Here is a 24,469-nt window from a genome sequence, read left to right on the forward strand (position 1 = left end):
GGTGGGGGTGGGGGGAGGAGGGACACCATATGCCACACAGGGCCACCTGGGCTACACTTGGGAACCCAGTGGACAACCGGGGGCTGTGGGAGACAGGCTTTGTAGTGTCAAGAGGGTAGGGTACCCCCGATACCCTCAGCAGGATGTGACTGGCTTGCTTGAATCATTCCCCAGGCTGGCAGGAGAGTGAAACCTGTCACTCAGGGATGAGGAGGAACTGCATCTTATCCGTTTGATAAGGTGGGTTGTTTGGCCTTATCTGTGGGAGCAGAGTGAGGAGAAGAACCCGTGGTAAAGCCATTTGAGGCCCTCCCTGTTCCCCCGTCAAACAGCACATAATATTGGTCCTTAGTTTTAGGACTTCTACCATAGTATCTCAGTGAGTCTTATCTACAGGGAAGGGAGACTAGAACAAGAATAAGGTTTTAATTGGTAGAGAAGTAGCAGTCACTCATTTTAGCCAAGAGAGGAGGAGATGTTTAGTATTTTGGGCAATGTGTCCTTGCCTTTTTTCTGTGCTTAGGCAAAATTATGCAGTAGCCTTGCTCCGTCTCATTTTATTGTGTCTCAGAGTAACCTGGTTGAGGTTGAGGTTGGTATAATGTCTGATAGGAGAATAACATAGCCTAGCTCTGAGAGCGAGGCTGGCTTCTGATTGTAGAGCTGCTATTGTTTTCTGTCTCATTTGGAGGAACCTGATGTTGGTAGGGGACTAAATGAGATGGGTTCATCAGAGTAAGTTTCTGAAGAGGGGAAAGCTTGGCATTTGCTGCTTATATGAAGCCATCACGTAGAGAAGAACTGAGCAGGGTGGAGACAAGGGAGGAAGGGGAACAACTTGTAGAGAGCGTTCCCATCAGAAGGAAACAGCAAGTGTGATGAAAGAAGCATGTCATTACACCTGAGAAGTATGTTTTATTTTATTTATTTATTTTTTAACATCTTTATTGGAGTATAATTGCTTTACAATGGTGTGTTAGTTTCTGCTTTATAGCAAAGTGAATCAGCTATACATATACATATATCCCCATATCCCCTCCCTCTTGCGTCTCCCTCCCACACTCCCTATCCCACCCCTCTAGGTGGTCGCAAAGCACCAAGCTGATCTCCCTGTGCTATGCAGCTGCTTCCCACTAGCTATCTATTTTACATTTGGTAGTGTATATCTGTCCATGCCGCTCTCTCACTTCGTCCCAGCTTACCCTTCCCCCTCAAAAATAATGGTTCTGAAGAACCTAGGGGCAGGACAGGAATAAAGACGCAAACGTAGAGAATGGACTTGAGGACACGGCGAGAGGTATGTTTTTAAAAACCGTCAGGAGCGTGGCTTTCTGCTTCAGTGACTCTCAAGGGGTTGGAGGTAAGGGAGTACCAGAATCTCAGAACAGGGGGAGCAAACTTTCAGAAAGCCTCCAGGGGATGTTGATATGATAATCCTCCAAGACAGATTGTCCCTTGTTTCCTCTACCCTCCTCCACAGTTTTAGTTAAACGATATAGGCTTTATGTGGAAAATCCAATTCTAATTGATAATTTAATATGACCCTATATACCATACAACAAAATTGCTTGTCCAGAAAGGTTTTAACACCATCCAGGGAGAGAGATGGGATTGTTAGCAAGTGCGTGGGCTGTCAGTGGCAGAAGATCAATTATCCTAGATATATTTTTCTTGACTCTCTTGAAACTAGATAGACTGTAGTGATTTTTCCAGACCATCTAATATACAACCTATTTAAGTGAGGTCTCCATTTTATAGTGAAGGATTCCTAATATATGGTTTTATCATTCTACCTGTGCGTATCCAGTTAATGTGTTTGAACACTATACAATAGTGAGTTTGAAGACATCATTGTTACTGGGAATTTAGTATATTAACACAAGTATTAACAATGATAAATATCTCAGACCGCAGAGAATAGTGATTATAAGCATGGACTCTGGAGCCAGATTGCCTAGATTCAAATTACAGCTCTACCATTTTGTAATTATGTTACCATGGACAAGTTACTTAGCTCATATGCCTCAGTTTCCTCATCTGTAATGTGAAGATAATAACAGTACCCACCTCAAAGGTTTGTTGTCCAGATTAAAATATTTTTTAGGTTTTTAGACCTGGCTCATGATAAGCACTATATAAGTGCTAGCTTTGTAATAATGATGGTGACACTGTGTTGGTAAAGGGAAGAAAAAGTATTTAACACCATATTCCTATAGTTGATGAGTTAATGATGGACTAAACAGTATATATAAAATTTCACATTTTATTAAGGATTAAATTCTCTTACCTATGATTACATACAGGGCCTCCACTCTTGCTACAAGGGCAATCGTATAATGGATCAGTCTTTGGCAATATTTTAAAATATGCTTTAATTTAAAATATTTTTTCCTTTCTGGCTGATTTGTCTGATTCATCCAGGCTTACCACAGATAAGAGTTTTAATATATTCTATGACTGAATTTTTTACACTATGTCTAAAGAATGCACTAGGAGTCTCAGATCTTTAATTGAGGCAGCCATATTTAGTGTCACTGAAATAAGTGTGATAACAGCTTGATCATACAAAGCTTGACATGAAGAAAATACCTGCCTGGTGTTAATAAGATTACATGAATTTCACACAACAGAAGACCAAAGTAAATTGCCACTCTGCCTGTCTTGATAAACTACCAACAGAGTTTGCTATTCATTTCACTATATTCAAAAGTTTATTTGAATTACTACGAAATGTTAACAGAAAATCACTTGCAATCTGGGCTCATGGCAGGTGAGAGGTTTTAAAATATTGCTGAATCTTTATATGTACTAACAGATTTATTAAGGCAAAATAAAAGAAGAAACAATATTTGTTTTGTTCTAGATATTCATTAAAGCAAACCAGAGTGATCTGAAAAGGAATTTCAAGTATCTTAGTAGGCCTGGATATATCGGACATTAATTTAAACACATACATATACCTTTACTCTCAAGGTTCACAGCCTCAATAGAAAAATGTTGAAAATTTCTATCATTTGCCAATTTTTTATGTCTAAGAGAAAATCTTTAAAAAATTAAAAACATTACAAACAAAACTGGAAAACTGGGGCTTCCCTGGTGGTGCAGTGGTTGAGAGTCCGCCTGCCAATGCAAGGGACACGGGTTCGTGCCCCGGTCCGGGAAGATCCCACATGCCGTGGAGCGACTGGGCCCGTGAGCCATGGCCGCTGAGCCTGCGCGTCTGGAGCCTGTGCTCCACAACGGGAGAGGCCACAACAGTGAGAGGCCCACATATCGCAAAACAAACAAACAAAACTGGAAAACTATGGCTTCTTTCTCCTGTGAACATAAGAACATTTAACTTCCAATAAGTTGAAAGCATCATTAAGTTAAAAAAAAAAACTATTCTTGTTTTGATGTCAAATTATGTAAGATTTCTAAAACCCCAATATCACATACACTGAACTTAGGGACCACATTCTAGTCAGCATTTTTTGTTTGCTTGTTTGTTTATTTTTAAACTATATATATACATATATATATGTATGTATGTATATATAAAACTTGCTAGACTGCTTTTTATTTATTTATTTTTTTTAAACTCACCACCTTTCCTAAACATCCTATAACACAAAGAGTTCCTTATAAGAATCAGAGTTTCACTATAGTTATGTAGGCAACACAGGAAAATACATTGTGGAAATCAATCAATCACAGTTTCAAAATTAATGAATTCATTCAAAAACATTCCCTGAGTGCCATGCCCACTGTGTGTCAGCACTGTATTAAGTGCTGGGGATACAAAGACGCAGAAGGCAGGGACTTTGTCCCCAAGAAGCTTTCATACCGGAAGGAGAAAGATGGATGTTGATGGGAAGACATAGATGAGAGCCTTCTAGCATCTATGCAGCAGGGTAACAAGGTGAGGGAGGGGGGTGATGGAGTAGAAAATGGGTGGTAGGTTAGAAAAGATTTGTAATGGAAGAGGCACCAACTTGTTCCTTTTGAATTTGTGTTCCTCTTAAATGACAGAAAAAGGTAGTGAAAGAATCAGAACTATCTGGTGTTGGAAATCAATCAGTACTATACTCCTAAAACTTGTTCACAGTTACTTTCAAAAGATTGTCCCGGTATAGTAAGTCTTTGTTTTGGGATAAGTCTTTCTAATAGACAAAGCTAATTTGCTTCAGGAAACATTTGCCATGGTGAGATATAAACTTGATTGCATCTCTTTCCAAAGGCAAGCCACCAAGGGAAGATGCCATCCTCGAGTTAAGTCATTTTACTACCTATAATGACATATTACTGGGGTGTTTATAAGTTGCCTGCATTAAAAAAGTTTGGAAAAGGGTCCCAGCTGAGGTGGGTTTATCATGAATTCAATGAAGCTTAGGCTTCAGGGCTCCTCACTTGCAGAGGTCCCTTCCAAGGTCTTGAGAGGGGTCCTAGCGATTTTTGTACTTATAACTTTGCATGTTTTTATTAGATAGGATTTCCCAAAGTAGATGAGGTTCAGGCCCCACAAAACCTTGATTCATCACCGGGTTTCAGGTAATTATAAGTCAGTAGCTTTCTTGAATGAAGCCTCTGTGTTATTGACAAACATCAGGTGAAGTAGTTAGCAGTGTGGTAGTCTATTTTAAATCCGAAATCTACCTCAAAGATGAGCCAAGAGCTTATTAATTAATGAAGTACCACTTTTTGAATGGTGGTAGTAATCACATCTCTTTCAGATAAAATCAGGAATGAAATATATTATGGAAAACCAGCAGTGGTTGATAATCCTAAATGTTAAGTATACTTTTTTTTCTGACTTTACAGTGTTTCTCCTTCATTCACCTATGCAGGTCCAGACTGATGGCTTATTTTTAAAAATTCTTTTAGTCACTTCATTGGTTCTAACAATACAAGCTCCATGATTTTAGAAACTGAAGGACTCTACAATGTATAAAGGCTATATAACTTAACCAAACAGAGCACATTCACATGCTGGCTTATCTGTGGTACATCAATATTGTAACAAGAACATAAGCACTAGGAGAGAATAAGAGGAAAATCAAAGCCTTATCCCTATTGAATTATTTACCCCATTGTTGAGAATATCAATGAGGGAGGTGTGGCCACACTATGAAGGCAAATTGGGCTGCGGTCACAGAGCTGCCCTAATGCTCCCCCAGTCAACTAGCATTGGTTTCCTTTAGATAGCTATGTACACACAAAAACTTACATACTTCAGGGTGTTGTCATCACTTTTTGCTATGTACTAGAATCCTGACAGCTTCTCAGATTTAGAAAGGCATAAACCCTAAAAACAAACATAACATGAGTCTGCCCTTTGCCGTAATTTAGAGTGGCTGTTTTATTTGTAATCATACCTAGCAACTACTATACTTTTCTTCTGCCAACTGCATCTTATTCTTCCCACGTGTAGTATTTTCTCCCATTCTACATGTTTTTTCACTTTCTTGATAGTGTCCTTTGAAGCACAAATCTTAATTTTTATAAAATCCCATTCATCTATTTTTCTTTTGGTTGTTTGTGCTTCTGGTATCATATCTATGAAACTGTTGTCTAATGCAAAGTCATAAAGATTTACTCCTGTGTTTTCTTCTAAGAGTTTTATAGCATTACTTCTTACATTTGGATATTTGTACCATTTGGAATCAATTTTCATATATGGTGTGAAGTGTAGGAGTCCAGCTTCATTATTTTGTGTGTGGATGTACAGTTGTCCCAGCATCATTTGAAAAGACTGTTTTTTCCACATTGAATTGTTTTGGCACCCTTGTTGAAAATCAATCGACCATACATATGAGGGTTTATTTCTATACTGTCAATTCTGTTCCATTGATTTACATGTCTGTTCTTATTCCAGTACCACACTGTGATTGCAGTAGCTTTGAACTGAGTTTTGAAACCAGGATGTGTGAGTCCTCCCACTTTGTTCTTTACCAACATGGTTTTGGTTATTCTGTTTTCTTGATTGCCATATGAATTTTAGAATTAGCTTGGCAATCTCTGGAAAGAAGGCAGCTGGGATTTTCATAGGATTTACAATGGAACCATAAGTCGATTTGGGAAGTAGTGACATTTTAATAAGATTATCTTCCAGTCCATGAATCCAGCATGTCTTTATATTTATTTAGATCTTCTTCAATTTCTTTCAACAGTTTTATACTTTTCAGTGTAAATCTTGCACTTACTTGGTTAAATTTTTCCCTAAGTATTTTATTTCTTTTGATGCTGTTACACATGGAATTGTTTTCTTAATTTCATTTTTGGATTACTCACTGCTGGTGTGTAGAAATAATATTGATCTTATATCCTACAACCTTGCTGAACTCATTTATTAATGCTAACAGTTATTTTCCTAGATTTCCAGGAATATGTCTTGTGGTCTTCCAGTTTCCCAGGAATACATTGGAACATTTCAAAGTCTTTGTGGACATCTCATTCCTCAGCTTTTCTTTTTAAACTTTTCAGTTGGGCTGTTTTTTGCCCCCAACTGTTATCCATTGCCTCATGCAACTGCCATGTTAAAATATTTGCCTGAAAATGTTTTCCAGAAATGACCCGTGAGGAAAAGCTTTTCTTACTAGACAGCTCTCAGTCAGGTCAAAGGCAAGCCTTTCAAGTGAGGTCTTCCAGGGGACCACCAGACATGTAAAACAATGACATTTCTTTGGGAATGAGGCTTTGAAGGCCCTCCCAGTCCATGCTGCTCCTTCTGGTACCAGGGATGTGGGCTGTTTTTCAAGGCTACCACTGGCATGGAGAGCAAAGGTCAAGGACGACTTAAAGCAAAACGGATCTCATTGTTCTTACAGAAATTAATTTGTTTTCCTTGAATAAATTGCTCCCCAATTTGCTACAAGCATGTTGGTTAAATTTTTTTTTAACATCTTTATTGGGGTATAGTTGCTTAACAATGGTGTGTTAGTTTCTGCTTTATAACAAAGTGAATCAGTTATACATATACATGTGTTCCCATATCTCTTCCCTCTTGCGTCTCCCTCCCTCCCACCCTCCCTATTCCATCCCTCCAGGCGGTCACAAAGCACCGAGCTGATCTCCCTGTGCTATGTGGCTGCTTCCCACTAGCTATCTACCAAGAGAATTTTTAATTTCATTTATTGTGTTGTTCATCTCTGTTTGTTTGCTCTTTAGTTCTTCTAGGTCTAAAAGATTGTTTTACGTTGTTACGTTCTCCTAGGTCATTGTCACGTTTCTTACATTTTGTCTATTCTATTTCCAAGATTTTGGATCATCTTTACTATCATTATTCTGAATTCTTTTTCAGGTAGACTGCCTATTTCCTCTTCATTTGTTTGGTCTGGTGGGTTTTTATCTTGCTCCTTCATCTGTGGTGTGTTTTTCTATCTTCTCATTTTGCTTATCTTACTGTGTTTGGAGTCCTCTTTTTGCAGGCTGCATGTTCATAGTTCCCATTGTTTTTGGTGTCTGTCCCCAGTGGCTAAGGTTGGTTCAGTGGGTTGTGTAGGCTTCCTGGTGGAGGGGACTAGTGCCTGTGTTCTGGTGGATGAGGCTGGATCTTGTCTCTCTGGTTGGCAGGTCCACGTCTGGTGGTGTGTTTTGGGGTGTCCGTGGACTTATTATGATTTTAGGCAGCCTCTCTGCTAATGGGTGGCTTGTATTCCCGTTTTGCTAGTTGTTTGGCATAGGCTGTCCAGCACCGTAGCTTGCTGGTTGTTGAGTGAAGCTGGGTGCTGGCATTGAGATGGAGATCTCTGGGAGATTTTCGCCGTTTGGTATTATGTGGAGCTGGGAGGTCTCTTGTGGACCAGTGTCCTGAAGTTGGCTCTCCCACCTCAGAGGCACAGCACTGAGTCCTGGCTGCAGCACCAAGAGCCTTTGATCCACACTGCTCAGAATAAAAGGGAGACAAAGTAGAGAGAAAGAATTAGTAGAAGTAGGAAGAAAGAAAATAAGAAATAAAGGAAGGCAGGAAGTAACAAAGAAAGGAAGAAGAATAGAAGGAAAGAAAGAAAGGAGGGAGGGAGTGAGGGAGTGATGGTGGGAGGAAGGAAGGAAGGAGGGTAGGAAGGAAAAAAGAAAGAAATAAAGAAGATAAAGTAAAATAAAATAAAGTAAAATATAATAAATATAAATATAATAAAATATATAATAATATATATAAATATATAATATAAATATATAATATACCCTACCGAAGCCCGAGCCTCAGCTCCCAGCCCCCGCCCACCCCGGAGGGTGAGCAGACAAGCCTCTCGGGCTGGTGAGTGCTGGTCGGCACCGATCCTCTGTGCGGGAATCTCCCCGTTTTGCCCTCCGCACCCCTGTTGCTGCGCTCTCCGCGGCCCCGAAGCTCCCCCACTCCGCCACCCGCAGTCTCCGCCCGCGAAGGGGCTTCCTAGTGTGTGGAAAACTTTCCTCCTTCACAGCTCCCTCCCACTGCTGCCGGTGCTGTCCCTATTCTTTTGTCTCTGTTTTTTCTTTTTTTCTTTTGCCCTACCCAGGTACGTGGGGAGTTTCTTGCCTTTTGGGAGGTCTGAGGTCTTCTGCCAGCGTTCAGTAGGTGTTCTGTAGGAGTTGTTCCACGTGTAGATGTATTTCTGGTGTATCTGTGGGGAGGAAGGTGATCTCCGCATCTTACTCTTCCGCCGTCTTCCCCTCGTCCTGCTTTTTATTTCTAATGTTTACATGTTTACACATAATTTAGGAAGCAAAGTTTTGGCTTATTTCCTTTCTAGTTTTTTTTCATTTAGAAAAACATCTTAACATCTATACCGAAATATAATTAATATTCATGAATAGTCAACATTTAGTTGACTGTAATGAATTGGTTCAAAGAAAATATGGATAATCTGTGGTGCTGCAAAAATTTAATTTGATCCTCTACACTTAAACTTACATAGCATCGAGCTACTGGCCAGAACTGCTAGCTAATAAACCAACTGAAGATATTTTAATTTTTATTTCTTTCACCTTTCCAAAGATTTATATAATTTAAAGCACATAAATAGTACTTTACAGTTTGTAAGCACTTTTATATGCATTATCACTTTTGATCTTCCCAGTATCCTTATGGGGAAGGAACATTATAGAATTACAAAAGGTTTCATTATTATATTCACTTATAGATGAATAAATTGGGGATCAAGCATCATGCTTTTAAGTAAATGCAGGGAATTGACCATAGAAAAATTAAATATGAAATCTCAAGCTTTATTGAATTTACTGCATTGCACTGAGAAGTCTCTGACCGTCCTTCCCTCGATAACCCCTCTAGTCAACCTTGTCTCCTTACTGCCCTACGTCCATGTCATTCTCTTTACTGTTTCTGACCGTTGAAACTTCGTCTTTACTTCCCTCACTCCATATACTCCTGTCTGGAATGTTGCCAGTTTTCTTGAATATCTGAATCCTAACCATCATTCAAAGTCCAGCAAAAGTTTCCACCTCCTCCAGGAAGTCTTGCAGCTCCCATTGTTCTTACTTAAATAATACAACATTTGCATGGATTGGTTCTTAGGTTTCTAAGTGTTTCAATGTTTCATCTAAATTCTCCTTCTAGACTATAAGCTACAAAGAACAAAGACCAGCTCTTATACTTCTTTGAAATCCACAGCACTCTAGCACTAGATATATATGTAGTAAATTCATGATAAATATTTGGCTGTTTTTTAATCTATCCATTGGAGCCATTGCTGAACTGTAGATAATCTTACTGTATTTGTACTCAAACCATGTGACATGTAATTTAACCTGTGTGAACTCAACTATAATAAGTAATTATAGTTAATTATAATTAACTATAATTATAGTGTGGTCTTTTCAATATGTTCATATACCAGTTGACCCTAGCATTGATTTCTAATGGCAGTGAAGCCCAGACGTATGCCTGTGCGATCAAATCAACTACATATGCCTGATGGATTCCGTGAAAAGAGCAGGAATTTGGCCCATATATCAGTATTGAGAACAGGAACAGGAAATGTTATGGAGTGATTGCTTTTCTATAGAATTGCATTAGCATCACCCATTCTGCCTGTCATAATTTCTCAGCAGATCAGGGATATCTATCAATGGAAGTTCCTGTGGTATAGTATATGAAAATGCATTTCATTATTCCTTACAAATGATGCTGATCAGACATATTGTCATTACAAGTTTAATTTTTAAGGAAGAGATCTCTGTGTAAAAATGGCACACTTGAGAGTCATCATCTTAAAAGACAAAAAGATGGTACTTTGTGACAATTCAATTTTTCTGGAATATAAGTATTCTGTTTAAACAACTAACTACTTTTGTTCATATTTTAAGGTGAATTTGGAGAAGTCTGTAGTGGGCGTTTGAAAACACCAGGGAAAAGAGAGATCCCAGTTGCCATCAAAACTTTGAAAGGTGGCCACATGGATCGGCAAAGAAGAGATTTTTTAAGAGAAGCAAGTATCATGGGTCAGTTTGACCACCCAAATATCATTCGATTAGAAGGTGTTGTCACAAAAAGTAAGTACTGATTTTCTTCTATTATATATCTGTCTCAATTCCTTAAGTTAAAAAAAAGGCTTAATAGCAATATCACAGCCACTTAGGGGATAACTTAGTTCAGTTATCATCTTCAGATATCGTCCATTGGAGTCTTGATATTAGTCTATGACATTATCAGAGTTTGCATTGGTCACCAAACAGCTTTGAAATGTTTTTTTTATTACCTGTAAATCATTTTCTAATTTAACTTGAAATAATAAATCAAGGTAAAGGGTTATATATTTTTTCCTAATTTCTGTAAGCAATTCATTTCTTCTGAACCTGCCTAAATTTCAATATTAATAGGAGAAACAGTTAAAATATTTGGGGTCATTAAGGTAAAATAGTTCTGTTTGTAAATAAATGTCATATACAAATATAGAATGCTTTATCTAAAGAAAACTTTTAAATAAAAAGTTCTTTATGGAACCTACCTACATAAATGCCATTAGAACTGTATTATTTTAATTTATATAAAATGAAGAAAAGGATTACAATTTCTGAAATAAAAATCCAGTTTTTACAGAAATAGTGGGATCAAAACCATTCCTTTGGGAAAAAAGTTTCTCAGAAATCCAAAACTAATCATATCATCTAAGAAATAGATTGCAATATATTCACTTTTATTTGAATAATGATAAGGCATAACTTAATATTTCTCCTTATTTTATTCACTAATGAGTTATAACATAAAACTCAATATAGTATGGCATTATAAACTCATAAAAATAATCTATTTGAGAGGCATTTTTCTTTTGTAAAACTGAAATTTCTTTTAAAACCATTTAGATGAAATTGAAATTTCATGTTATATTTGGAAGAAGGAAAGTGTAAAAGCTTAGCAAAAACATTTAACTGACTCTGTGTCTGAAACTCCAAAGTCCTTCTCACAATGCATTGGCCAACATGCTATCCAAGGAGAGCAGAAAATTACTGATAGCCATGATAGTTTGGAGGACGCAAAAGTTTGCTTTTGATTTCAGCTGTTGCCATGGGCTGTTACTTTAGTGGCCTTAGTAGAACCTTCCAGTATTCATGCCCTTGTGTTGTTCTCTCCCACATTGATTGTGGACTTGTCCATGTGACTAGACTTGGCCTATGGGACATTAACAAGTGTGATACAAGTTGAAGCATCTTACATATTTGTACACTGGACCTTATCCTCTTGGAACACTCTGTCATGTAACTTAGTCTCCAATGTTGAGCAAAGCCAGTACATATGGTGAGACCACACGCAGAACTGCAAAGAGGAGAACTGAGGCATTCTAGTCAACAACAGCTCTACAAGAGCTCCCAGCAGATAGTCAGCACTGAGTGCCAGCTTTGTAAAGAACCATCTCAGACATTACAGCCCCTCTTTCTACTGCCAGATGGCTGCAGCTGCAGATGATATTTTGTGGAGCAAAGTATCCACCCAGCTCAGTCCAATCAACCTGTAAAATCATGAGAGATAATAAAATGGTTGTTGTTTTAAGCCGCTCCATTTTGGATAGTTTATTACACAGCAATAGATAACCAAACATATGGACACCAGTTAGAATTCCACTCCTACCACTGAAGTCTTGTGAAGTTTTAGGTAGATGGTTTAACATCTCTATTGTTTACTTCCACACTGTAAAATGGGGCCAAAATAAGTCCTACCCAATAGGAATGCTGTAAGGATTAATTTTATAAATGTATAAAGCATTTAGTATAGCATGTGACTCATAGTAAGCCGCATTAAATGGTAGCTATTATTGGTACTATAGTTTACCATTTCATTCTCATGGCAACTCTTATGCATATCTGCTGAACCTTCAGTATTCACTGAAGGATATTGAATATCAAATGGGTGAATTAACCCACATAAGGACCTCTAATCCATAGTAAGTGGTATGACTGATGTTCAAACTGAGGTCTGTCTGTTTGACAGACCCATGGGATATTTTGTTTCTTTGCTTTTTATTTTGCTGTATCACAGTGAATAAGTCAGAGTTTTACACTTTGCCTTATCTGAATTAAATAGCATTAAATAAATGACAATCTGAATAAAATAATACAATACTTTTTTAAAATAAGGAAAATATTTAGATGAGTGGAATAAACTACCTCTTATGTAAAATTTGGAGAGATCCAGATATGCCACAATACCTAGCAAAAATACTTATCTAAAAGAGAGAGAGGAAACAACATATTAATTATTTCTTTTATATTTTCTGACTTCCTTGTCATTAATTTAGCATGAACATTTCAAGTTATTCCTTCTGTTTTATATCTCTCTGGAATGAAAAAGATAATTTTAAAGTTGGATTATGAACCTTTGCAAAGCATTTAAAATAATTTAAGTATGCTGTTGAAGTCCTCGTATGAGTATTTATGCATGAAATATCTGGAAATAAATATCTAACAATAAATTCAGATCAGATATTTATTTTCTACCTTTGATAAATCACATTCTGTGAATTATTCATGTATCCCTATGTGTTTTATTATCTATCTATATAATATTATATGTAATTTGGCCCTATGAAGTAGTAGGAATTATTCTAAATCAACTGAAGAGGTTTAATAAGATAATCTATGGCACTTGTCTGCCAGTTTGAAATACTCAGTTTATTTCACAAAGACATTCAAACAACTAACACAGTGATTGCTTTACATCTCTAACAATCTTGTGTAAAATTGGGACCAGTGACCCTTACGTAGCCCAATTTGTATGATTCCTAGGTGAAGGTCCTTATTCCATTTTAAGAAAAAGAAAAAGAATGAGAGAAAAGATAAGAAAAGAAAGGCTAATTGAGAAAGGATAGATTCAATATGCTTTTGAGTGGCAATAATCATTGTAGTTTTAACTTGTAAGTATGAGCCCCACTTAAGGGCGTTGTGGTGATGCTGAGGTGGGTGGTGGAGATGGGGAAAGGAATAATTCCTGCAAAGACAAGTGGGCGTATTTATACTGTTATCTTCTTGCAAATGCTATGGGATTTTTAGGAGAAAGGCAATAAATAAATGAATGCCTCATTCCCATAAATACATGGTAATTGTTCCACGATTACCCTTAAGTGGCTAAGAGATAGCTAGCAATTAATGCTCCCTAAGGACTATCATATTGCATAAAAGATAATACTGACAAAGATAAAGATGCAGTATAGGTTTATACAGTCATGTTAGTAGATTATCCTGGGGTTCTGAGAAATAAATGCACTGACTCTCAGTTGCAAGTAATGCAAAATTATAGATCAAAATCTTCATCAGATTCTTTTATAAATTCTTAATATGCATAATTTTTATCTTACCTATAGGTTTTATTGCCAAGAGATACATATTATAAAGTTCTTGGAAACACTTTTGCTCTTTCATACTTGTGCATATAACTACTTTTATTATAAACTTCAAAGTTAAATGATTAAAAGCTGTATTATATAGAAAGTGTGTCAGATAAAAGTTGAACCTATTTGTTTGACACACATCACAATTTCATTAACCTATTAAGAAGCAACTGATATAGAAAGAGATTAATCCAGCTAAACCATTTGCTTAGCACATACATTTTCTCCAAGAAGCAAATAGAAGCCATCAGTTAGAGAACAGACTTGTAGCTATTAGTACCATGGATAGTAGCAGTTTGTAACAGGTGATGTATACACAAGTGTCATTAACTACATATCCAAAAGAGAAAGTGCTACCTTCTATAAAAAGATAAGAATTGTGGTTAAATGATAAACACAATGCAGTAACCACACTCTAGAAGATGGGGCCCTACAGTTTGAATTCATGATGATATGGAAGAACCAAAAGGAGAAAGAATGAAGTGCCTATCTCCCAGCTTAGGTAACAACTAAATGTAGGTATACTAACTACATCTCAAATAAATCATAAATCCAGTGAGGAATAATAGAAGTCAATCAGGATATCAAATAAATTCCCAAACATAAATTTATTTTATCATGGGATATTGCTAAGGACTCTAGAACAGCATAGAATCTATAACACAAAGTACTGGGCCTGCACAAACCATCTTTAAATATTCCAGAATATTGAGGGTTCCTTCCAAATAATTTTGATGGGTCCACATGGACTCTAAGTCAGAGAGTAGATTCAGACCAGTCAAATAGACAATAAATACACAAGAACTGTTTCTCCAGTCCCAGAATTTCATTTTACTTGTTAAGTAATACATTCTCTAAGATTTCGACTATTACAGTTGCCACCAATATGATAGCTGCCTCTCAACCTGCTTGTATATTCTGCTACTTGACACAGGGTCTTGTGCAAGTTATTAAGTGTCTTTAAGCCTCAATATTTTCCTCTGCACAAAAGATTGAAAAGTTCAGATTGTACTACAAAACAAGAAAGGTCACATCTAACCCTAACATGTTTGTATTTCATTCCTTTGCCAAAAGAAAGAGTCATGAGATGTTGGTAAGGAAAGTTTGTGCCAGTAATAACTTACCACCCCACCTCCAACTTTATTATAATGTCAGGTTCGTATTGGTGATCAGGAAGAAACAAAAAGTGCCTTTAATAATGTGTTTATCTTACAGTCTGTAAAGTAGAAAAGTATAGGTAAAATTTTGCTGTAAGCAAAATCAAGGTCTGGATATTTGGAATATATGTTGAAGGGAGTAAAACATTCTGTGAAACTGATTCTAATGAAAGAAATTAGACTTCTTTGTGAAATTCAGCTACTCAACTAGCTAAGGTAGGTTAAGAGTTTTATTTTACTTTGTTTTGTTTTCCTAGGAACATTTACTGAGCACCACCAAGGTGTCAGACACTACTGCTTATTAAAACCTAGAGATAGAGAAAAAAAGGTCTCAGTGCTCTTGAGAAGCTCATTGGTTGGCTCCAGTCTACTGGGAGCAACAAACAAGTAGGCCAGTATTTCCCGATATGGTGTGGCATGGGCTATTTTGGATACAATTATTCATTAACTTATTCATTATTTTATTCAGAGAATATTTGTTGGGTGCCAACTCTTCTAACCACTGGTAATAGAGTAGTGAAAAAGACAGAGCTTTTACCTGCTGGGGGAAACAAAAAGGAATCTAAATATATCAATATAATTTTAGATAAAGAGAACAAACCTGAGTGAAGTGAAGGAGCAAGCTATGCTAGGGTTTGGTAGGATAGTATTCCAGGCAGAGGAAACAATAAGTTCTAAACCCTTGTGCTAAGAAAGAATGTGGCATGTTGGGGGAGCATCGAAAACAGCTGGAGCTAAGTAATAACAGTGTGAATTATATATTGAAAGAAAAAACTAGAGGCAGGTAAAACAGTAAGGAGGCTAGTATAATAATCCAAGTGAAAAATGATGAGAAAGATAAAGAGAAGAAATAGATTCAAGAGCTGTTTCCAAGGTTAAATTAGGAGACTTGAGTGACTGATTATATATGGGGATTGAGGGAATGGGGATGGTTTTGGATGACTTCCAAGCTTCTGGTTTACATAAGCAGGGAGATGGAAAGGAAATTATGGAGAAATAATAGATTTGGAGGGTTAACAATGAATTCTGATTTGGATGTGATAAGTTGGAAGTGTCTTGGACATTTAAAGACTTCCAGGAAGCCTCTGAAGCCTGGGTAGGATTCTGGTGTGTGGGTGCAAATGATGGGTGGTGATCAGTAGTTGAAGCCATCGGGAGGATGAAATTACCCAGAAGGTTGAGGAGAACTAGCCCTAACAGGCTGACTTAAAAAGAAAAGCTTATGAAAGAGACAGACAGAACAACCTGGAAGAAGGAGGACAGATCTCTAAGAATGAAAGATGGGTCATTAGCATAAAATGAGCTGGGAAGCCAAATAAAATAAGGATTGAGAAGCATCTATTGGATGGAGAAACTAGGAGGACACAGCCCACTGTGAGAATCAAGGCCAAGATTGCAGTGGACTTTAATGTGAGTGAGGCATGTGTGCACTGCAGTCAGACTGATAGCTTAAAAAATGCAAATTAGGGCTTCCCTGGTGGCGCGGTGGTTGAGAGTCCGCCTGCCGATGCAGGGGACACGGGTTCGTGCCCGGTCCGGGAAGATCCCACATGCCGCGGAGCGGCTAAGCCCGTGAGCCATGGCCACTGAGGCTGCGCGTCCGGAACCTGTGCTCTGCAACGGGAGAGGCCACGACAGTGAGAGGCCCGCGTACCGCAAAAAGTGTTCATTTCTTACTTAGATTCCAAATGCTTAGCATTCTTTAAATCATTTATTCATTTAAGTAATATTTATTATGTGCCTAACTACTATGCTCCAGCACTTTTCTAAGCATTAGGTATTTGGCAATGGATAAGAAAGTCAAAACGCCTCCCCTCCTGGGTCAGGTCCCTGGGTCTTCTTTCTCTGGTTTCATTCTCCACCATCCCTCTTAAATCCTAGATTGCTTTCATACTAAATGACAAAATCATCTCAAAACTTATTCTCATTTTCCCATGTATTCTTTCTTTTCTAAATCCCTGAGGCACTGGAAGAAAATGTACCAAAGTGACCCTAAATGGGTACAAAGATAACTATGGTATGCAAAGATTGTTGGTAGCTAGAAGACCCAGCTGCCTTTGGAGTTACCCGCCTTCCTTTTTTCAATCATGTACAAGGCTAGATCATTTGCTGAGGTGATAGGTAGAGGGCCTGAGGTGTTGGTGAATATTTGAACTGGCTCTTGAGAAAAGTGTGAAAGAAAACTGATTAGGAAAGGTTAGAAAGATTGTGGGTATTACTAAGAACACAAGAGAACCTGGAGATCAGGACAGAAGCTGCTGCCCCAAAGAACACTGTTGATAAATGAGGAAAAGAGTTGATAGCATGAAAGTAGGAAGAGATGCAACCCGAGGGAAAAGGAAAGATGAGAGGCAACAAAAAGAGAAGAAATAGAGATTTTTTCTCTTCTCCTACCATCTTTAATATTTACTGTTTACGGAAATTAGTGATGAATTATTCTTATGCAGTTTCTGGAGTCTAACAGAGTCTCAGGAGACCTACTGCAAAGTATTTGCCACTTGGAATTATAATGTATACATATGGATAAATAGAAAATGAACCAAGTGTGACTCTGAGAAACAGTAACAAAATGACATAGTCTGGTGGCCCTGTGTATCACACTGTTCAAGCAGCACTAGGGCTACTCAGGATCACCAGCTTATTTTCCTTCTGCCAGAGTGTACTTCTCTCTTTACAAGAGAGAACAAACTTCCCCTGTATTCAGAAGGAATTTATTCTTGTCTCTTCAGTGTTTAAGTATCTGAGTTTTCCCAAGGTCATTCACTCTAATCACCTCCCTAGATCTACTTCTAACTTACTGTCTCCTTCCTGTGGTTCTCTCTTTCCTAAGCCAGCCTGCTAATTATTGGGTAGACTATAATAAGAAGTATCAGTTTAAAAATTCTAGTAACAGGTTGCTCAGTCTGAATATAACACTGTAAGAACTAGGAGAGAAAAGAGAATATAAAAACAACTTTATGCATACATAATATTGCCTTTTAATACACCTAAATAAAATTGAATAGAGCCATCTAGAGGGTGAAATCTTACTCATTTCAAAAGTGAAAATTCTTTCCAAATCATTTGGAAAGAATGATACAACTTGTTCTGGTAAAGAGTTTGATGGCTCCAAATTTGAGAAGGGCTATAGATAAATCCATGTTATAGACATTAATTTGCATCCATAAACTCAGGAGAATGAGTACCATCCTTCCAGGCTGCAAGGTAAAGTAACCAGTCATTACTTAGGAACTTTTACACCAAGTTCCTAATGGTCTTATGTATTGATAGGAGTGAATAAAGACCAGTAGGAATCTTAATCACTGAAAATGATTATTGGCCCCTTAAAATGATTACTGGCTCCTTGTATATGTGATTTCTGATTTAAAAAATTATTGGCCCCTTGTATATGTGATTTCCGATTTAAAAAATTATCTCAAAGTAATGAATGGAAATCTGTCAGTGTCCTTACTTAATCCCTTGATGAATATCTTAATGCTTGTTTTGTTGTTGTGGGAATATATTACTATAACTTTCCTTAAATTTTCACCTTTATATAATTTCAGACTTACAAGAAAACTTATTCAAATAATATAGTTCCAATATAACTCTCACTGTTTCCCCTGATGTATTTTACATAAGCATAGGACTATTATCAGTGCCAAGAAACAAACATCTGTACAGTACTATTTACTTAACTACAGACTTTTATTCAGATTTTATCAGCTTTTCCACTAGTGTCCTTTCTCTCTTCTAGGACTCATCCAGGATCCCACATTGCATTACTTAGCGCATCTCCTTAGTCCAGTCTGCGTTTAATCTGTGCAATTCTTCAGTCTTCCCTTGTCTTTCATGACCTTGACAGTTTTCAAAACTACTAGTCAGTGATTTGTAAAATGTCCATTAGTTTGGGTGTGTCCGTTGTTTTTTCATGATTCAATTTGTGGTTATGAATTTTTGGCAGGAACATCACAAAAGTTGCATACCCTCTTTATGCATTATATCCGAGGGTACATCATGTCCACGTGCATTATTCCTGGGGATGTTAACAGGGGTCACTTGGTTAAGGTGGTGTCTCCTAGAAAGTTACTGAAAAATTACTTTTCCCCTCTTGTAGTTAATGTATATTTGGGAGGAGATTAGACTATGCAAATATCCTGTTTTTCCTCAGACTTTTCCCCATTAATTTTATCATCTGTAGCAGATCTTGCCTGCAACAATTACTGCTGTCATATTTTAATGGTGATTTTTCTATTTTTCTCTTTCCTTCTATATTTATTAATCAAAACATTTCTTTAAGGAAGAACTGTGTTTCAGAATGTTCTGTAAATGGAATTACCCAATAAGTAGCCTTTCAGACCTGGCTTCTTTCTCTTAGCAGAATGCACTTGAGATTCATGCCTCTTTGTTGTTGCTGAGCAGTACTCCTCTGTATGATGTACCATCAGTTTGGTTCTGCATTCAGCGGTTGAAGGACATCTGGGTTGTTTCCAGTTTGGAGGATGATTTATAAAACTGATACGAACATTCATGTGTAAGTCTCTGTGTAAACACATATTTCTATTTATCTTGGAGAAATACCTAGGTGTGGAATGACTAGGTCCAATGGTAAATATATGTTTAATTTTCTAAGAAACTGCCAAACTGTTTTCCAAACTGGATGTTCCATTTTACATTTCCACTAGTAATTAATGAGCAATGCTTGATACTGTCTTTTTTTTTTTAATTAGCCATTTTAGTGAGTCTATATTGGTATCTTACTGTCATTTTAATTTGCATTTCCTATGTCTGTTGATTTTGATCATCTTTCCATATGTGTACTCGCTATCCATATATCTTTTTTGGTGAAGTGTGTCTTCAGATTTTTACCCATTTTCTTTCATTGGGTTGTTTTTTCTTAATGTTGAGTTCTAAAAGTTTTTTTTTTTAATATTTTCTGGATACAGTTCTTTGTCAGAAATGTGATTTGTAGATATTTTTCCAGTTTGTAGCTTGTTTTTCTATTCCATGAAGAGTGTCTTTAGCAGACTGTTTTTAATTTTGATAAAGTCTAATTTTTTTTACTTTTTTCTTTCATGGATTGTGCTTCTCTGTGTGGTATCAAGAAACTCTTTACCTAGTCCAAAGTCACAAAGACTTTCTCTTCTACTCACCTCTAGAAGTTTTACATATAGGTCTATGATCCCTTTTGAATTAATTTTTGCATAAACTGTGAAGAATGGGCCATGGTTCTTTTTTTTTTTCTTTCTTCCTTTGCATATGGAAAATTTCACCACCATTTGTTGAATTCTTTTTTTTTTTTTAAGGTGCAAGCCTGTTTTGCCTCATTTTTAACTTTCTTTCCTTGCTTGGAATCCTTCAATGGCTTTCCTTCACCCACAGGACAAAATTCATGCCACTGTATATAGAAATTCAAGGTTCTAAAGATTGGACTCCACTCACAGCATATCTTTAGCCTTATTTCCTGCCTTCTCTACCTCAGTTTATATTCTATTAACAGTAGATCACTATGTGATTCATATTTCAAATGAATAGTTCAGTGAATCAGTGACTGATCGTATTTGATCATACTTGGCCCTCTTCTTGGAAATTCCTCTCTTTCCCACAGCCCCATCGCCCTTAACCAGCAAACTCTACTTATGAGGGATGACTCAGCTTATATGAAACATCTTTTCTTAATCTTTATACTGGTAGATATCTACATTGCACTTAACAAGTTGTGCTATAATTATCATTTATATGTATGACCCAAAAGTCTACTGTTTCTTAACTCTTACCCTATAATATTAGGACCTCTGCACCCTTTTGCAATGACCATGAGTTTTTTCTGGGAGAGCAATGCAGCATCTGTACTGTCTTTTACACCTGTTAGGGCTCCCTCTTACCTTTACATTTCCTGCCCACAGCCCTTGTAGAGGCTCCAGCAGCCCAGCCACTGCCCATTAGTAGGGAAAAACTATCCTGCCATTCATTTGATTTCTGATGACCCTTAATTTCCTGTTAATTAAGGGTTAAACTCAGTGTACTTGCCACCCCACATTCTCCATTTAATCTTTTTTCAAAAAAATTAATTTATTTACTTATTTTTGGCTGCATTGGGTCTTTGTTGCTGTGCGCAGGCTTTCTCTAGTTGCTGCAAGCGGGGCTACTCTTTGTTGCAGCGTGCAGGTTTCTCACTGCAGTGGCTTCTCTTGTTGTGGAGCACGGGCTCTAGGCACACGGGCTTCAGTAGTTGTGGCACACGGGCTCTAGAGCGCAGGCTCAGTAGTTGTGGCGCACAGGTTTAGTTGCTCCGCAGCATGCGGGATCTTCCCGGACCAGAGCTCAAACCCACGTCCCCTGTACTGGCAGGCGGATTCTCAACCACTGTGCCACCAGAGAAGTCCCTCTCCATTTAATCTTAATTTTCTATTCTAGCTTCATCTTACTCACCCCTCAAGCTCCCTCCTCCCAAATCTCCAATACATACCCCCCGATGCATATTTTATATTACTTGCTTTTGGATAGAGGGGGAAATCCTATGTTATATTGGAATGGGGATTTGGGGAGGCCATGATATCTTGAGGATAGTCTTTATTTTATTTATTGTGGTGCCTAGCATGGTGCTGAGCATACAGTAAACACTAAGTTCATATGAATGAAGGAAAATTGTAAGATAGGAGGAAAAGGAAGGAAAGGATAGGGGTAGAATAAAAAGAAAGAGGGAAGAAAGTAAAGGAAAGAAGGAACCTAATTTTTCAAGGACTTCAAGCCCAATTTTAAATTTGAACACTCTCTAATGTCAGTTACATTTATGTGAAATTGGCAGCTTTTCTCATAATTGTGCTTCTCTGTACTTTTGTAATTTCTTCTTCCTCTGAACAGCAATCATATTTTACCTGTTTTTCTCCTATGAAATTTTAACTATATATGTTACATTATAATGTTTTAGGAACATGTCTTTTTCTACTGTACCAGAATCAACTTCAGAGTAGGACTACATTACCTAGTCTATATCTTATATGTTATAACACTCAATCTCAACTTCGGAATGGGTGAAGAAATATGATAGTGTGTTTCCTCAGCCTGAGAAATAAAAGTAGGCACAACTTAGACACTCATGATTGAGATGCAGCAACAGAATGATGTGAATTTATTGACATTTCTATTAGGTTACATCAATCACTGTGAGTGAATTTATTCATTTCCCACTCCTCACAAATGTCAGCCAAAGACATCAGTGATTTTTTTTTCTCCTTTTCATTCAGATGCAATGGCTATTTTAGGATTCTTGGGCCTGAAAATAATGCATTGACCTTTCCCCTAAACATTAATGGCATGATTCTCTTGAAATAAGCTCAGTTTTCATTTTGGCAAAGCCATATATGGGACATGCTATTGTAGTTGGTACAGCAATCCATAAATACAGAAAGCTATGGCACCTCTGTGACTTTGTCCCTATTTCATATACCTAATCACTGAAGTATTCCATTACACTGGAATGAAAGTATACAAAAATGCCTTCCATTAGCTGGAGTTTCTGTGATTTAATGATTTCTTTAATATAGATAATATCTCATTGCAAGAAATTCCAGGATATTGCCTAGGGAACACAGGTCTGGATAGGAAGTACAAGGCTGCTGGAGAAACTCAAGCAAAAGGAAGGGTGGCTTAAAAAGAGGAAGATGCAAGGATGAGCCTTAGCAGGATTTCTTAGTTTGTTCCAAGAAATAAAGAAACTAGTTATTTCCCTAAAAGAAGATTTATAATTAATATAAGTATTTCTTACATGTTAGCTAAATAAATTTACTAAAACAAAAACAAAAGCCTCCCTTATGTCAACTCTAACGTTCCAAATTTTTCTGCCTCAGTGAAACAATGTTTCTAGGTCATACCCAGAAACAGTGTTTCTAGGTGATGGATAACAGACTCAGAAAGTATTTCACACCAAGTAACTCCAAGTAAAAAAAACTGGAAGACTACATTTATCAAATAATGAAAGTTTTAATCATACAACTTATAAAGCTTAAAATTACTGTTTTTAATAAGATGGGCCAAATGAAACAGTTGCTAAAACTAAAATAATGCTACCAGTTCTCTGAAATATTTCCCAGATTTTAGCTACAAGGGAAATTCTTAATTGCTAAGGAGGCCCACCCTTCAGTCTAATTACAGGAACCTATTCTTCTTATTAATTAAGATATTGAGAACTGGCTAGGAAAGCAGAAAGAAAAAATCATTGGTAGAGAAGCTGGTATGGATGGAGCAAATCCCTTTTGAAGTCAAATTTTAATCCTTTCAACCTACCCAATAAAGACTTCAAAGTAATAATCATTAAGATGCTCACTGATTTCAGGAGAAGAACACAGTGAGAATTTCAACAAAGAGTTCTAAAATATAAAGAAGAACTGAACAAAGCTAAAGAATAAAATAACTGAAATTTAAAAATATGCTAGAAGAAATAAACAGTAGTTTAAATGATACAGAGAAATGGATCAGCAATGTGGAAGACAGATTAGTGGAAATCACCCAAGCTGAACAGGGAAAAAAAAAACTTTAAGCAAGGATAGTTTAAGAGGCCCCTGAGACAACTTCCAGCATACTAACATCTGCATTATAGGGGTCCCAGAAGGAGAAGAAAGAGAGAAAGGAGCAAAGAAATTATCTGCAGAAATAATAGCTGAAAACATCCCTAACCTGGGGAAGAAAACAGACATCCAAGTCCAGGAAGCACAAAGAGGCTCAAACAAGATGAATCTAAAGAGGTCCACACCAAGACACATTATCATTAAAATGGCATATAAAGAGAGAATCTTAAAATCAGCAAGAGAACAGATACTAGTTACTTACAAGGGAAGTCCCATGAGACTATCAACTGACTTACCAGCAGAAACTTTGCAGGTAAGCAGGGAGTGGTACGATGTATTAAAGTGATGAAAGCAAAAACCTACAACCAAGAAGATTCTGCCTGGCCAGGCTGTTGTTCAGATTTGAAGGAGAGATAAAAGAGTTTTACAGAAAAGCAAAAGCTAAAAGTGTTTAGCACCACTAAACCAGTTTTACAAGAAATGTTAAAGTGACTTCTCTAAATGGAAAAGAGAAGATCACAGCAAGAAATATGAAAATTACAAAAGGAAAAAACTCATTGGTAAAGGAAAATATACAGTAGACCATCCACTTATAAAGCCAGTAGGAAGGTTAAAAGATAAAAGTGGGAAAACAGTGTCTATCCACAATAGACAATAAACGATACACAAAACAAAAAGATGTAGAACATGATGTCAAAACTATTAAACATAGAGGAGGGTGTAAAAATATAGGGTGGTCAGAATGCATTGAACCTTAAGAGATCGTCACTTAAAATAATCACATATGTATATAAGTTGTTATATATGAACCTCAAAGTAACCACAAACCAAAAGCCTATAATAGATACACACACACAAAAAGAAAGGAATGCAAACATAACACTAAAGATAGCAACCCGCAAATGGGAGAATAATTACAATTGCAGAGGTTCTCCCCAAGGAACACGGTGTCTGAGCCCAACATCAG

At 37.1% G+C, this 24,469-nt stretch overlaps 1 protein-coding gene across 2 annotated transcripts in view; it reads left to right on the forward strand.

Moving 5' to 3' along the window:
* The window catches only part of EPHA6 (EPH receptor A6), an 848,766-nt gene that overhangs the window by 636,487 nt on the left and 187,810 nt on the right, over nucleotides 1–24,469 (forward strand). For both annotated transcript variants that reach the window (XM_024759215.1, XM_024759217.1), the window contains one exon: nucleotides 10,285–10,470. In XM_024759215.1, the coding sequence (XP_024614983.1) occupies nucleotides 10,285–10,470 (186 nt within the window). The remainder of the gene's footprint in view (nucleotides 1–10,284; nucleotides 10,471–24,469) is intronic.

The sequence above is a fragment of the Neophocaena asiaeorientalis genome, unplaced genomic scaffold (genome assembly GCF_003031525.2).
Source record: "Neophocaena asiaeorientalis asiaeorientalis breed wild unplaced genomic scaffold, Neophocaena_asiaeorientalis_V1.1 scaffold197, whole genome shotgun sequence".
NCBI classification, from domain to species: Eukaryota; Metazoa; Chordata; class Mammalia; order Artiodactyla; family Phocoenidae; genus Neophocaena; species Neophocaena asiaeorientalis.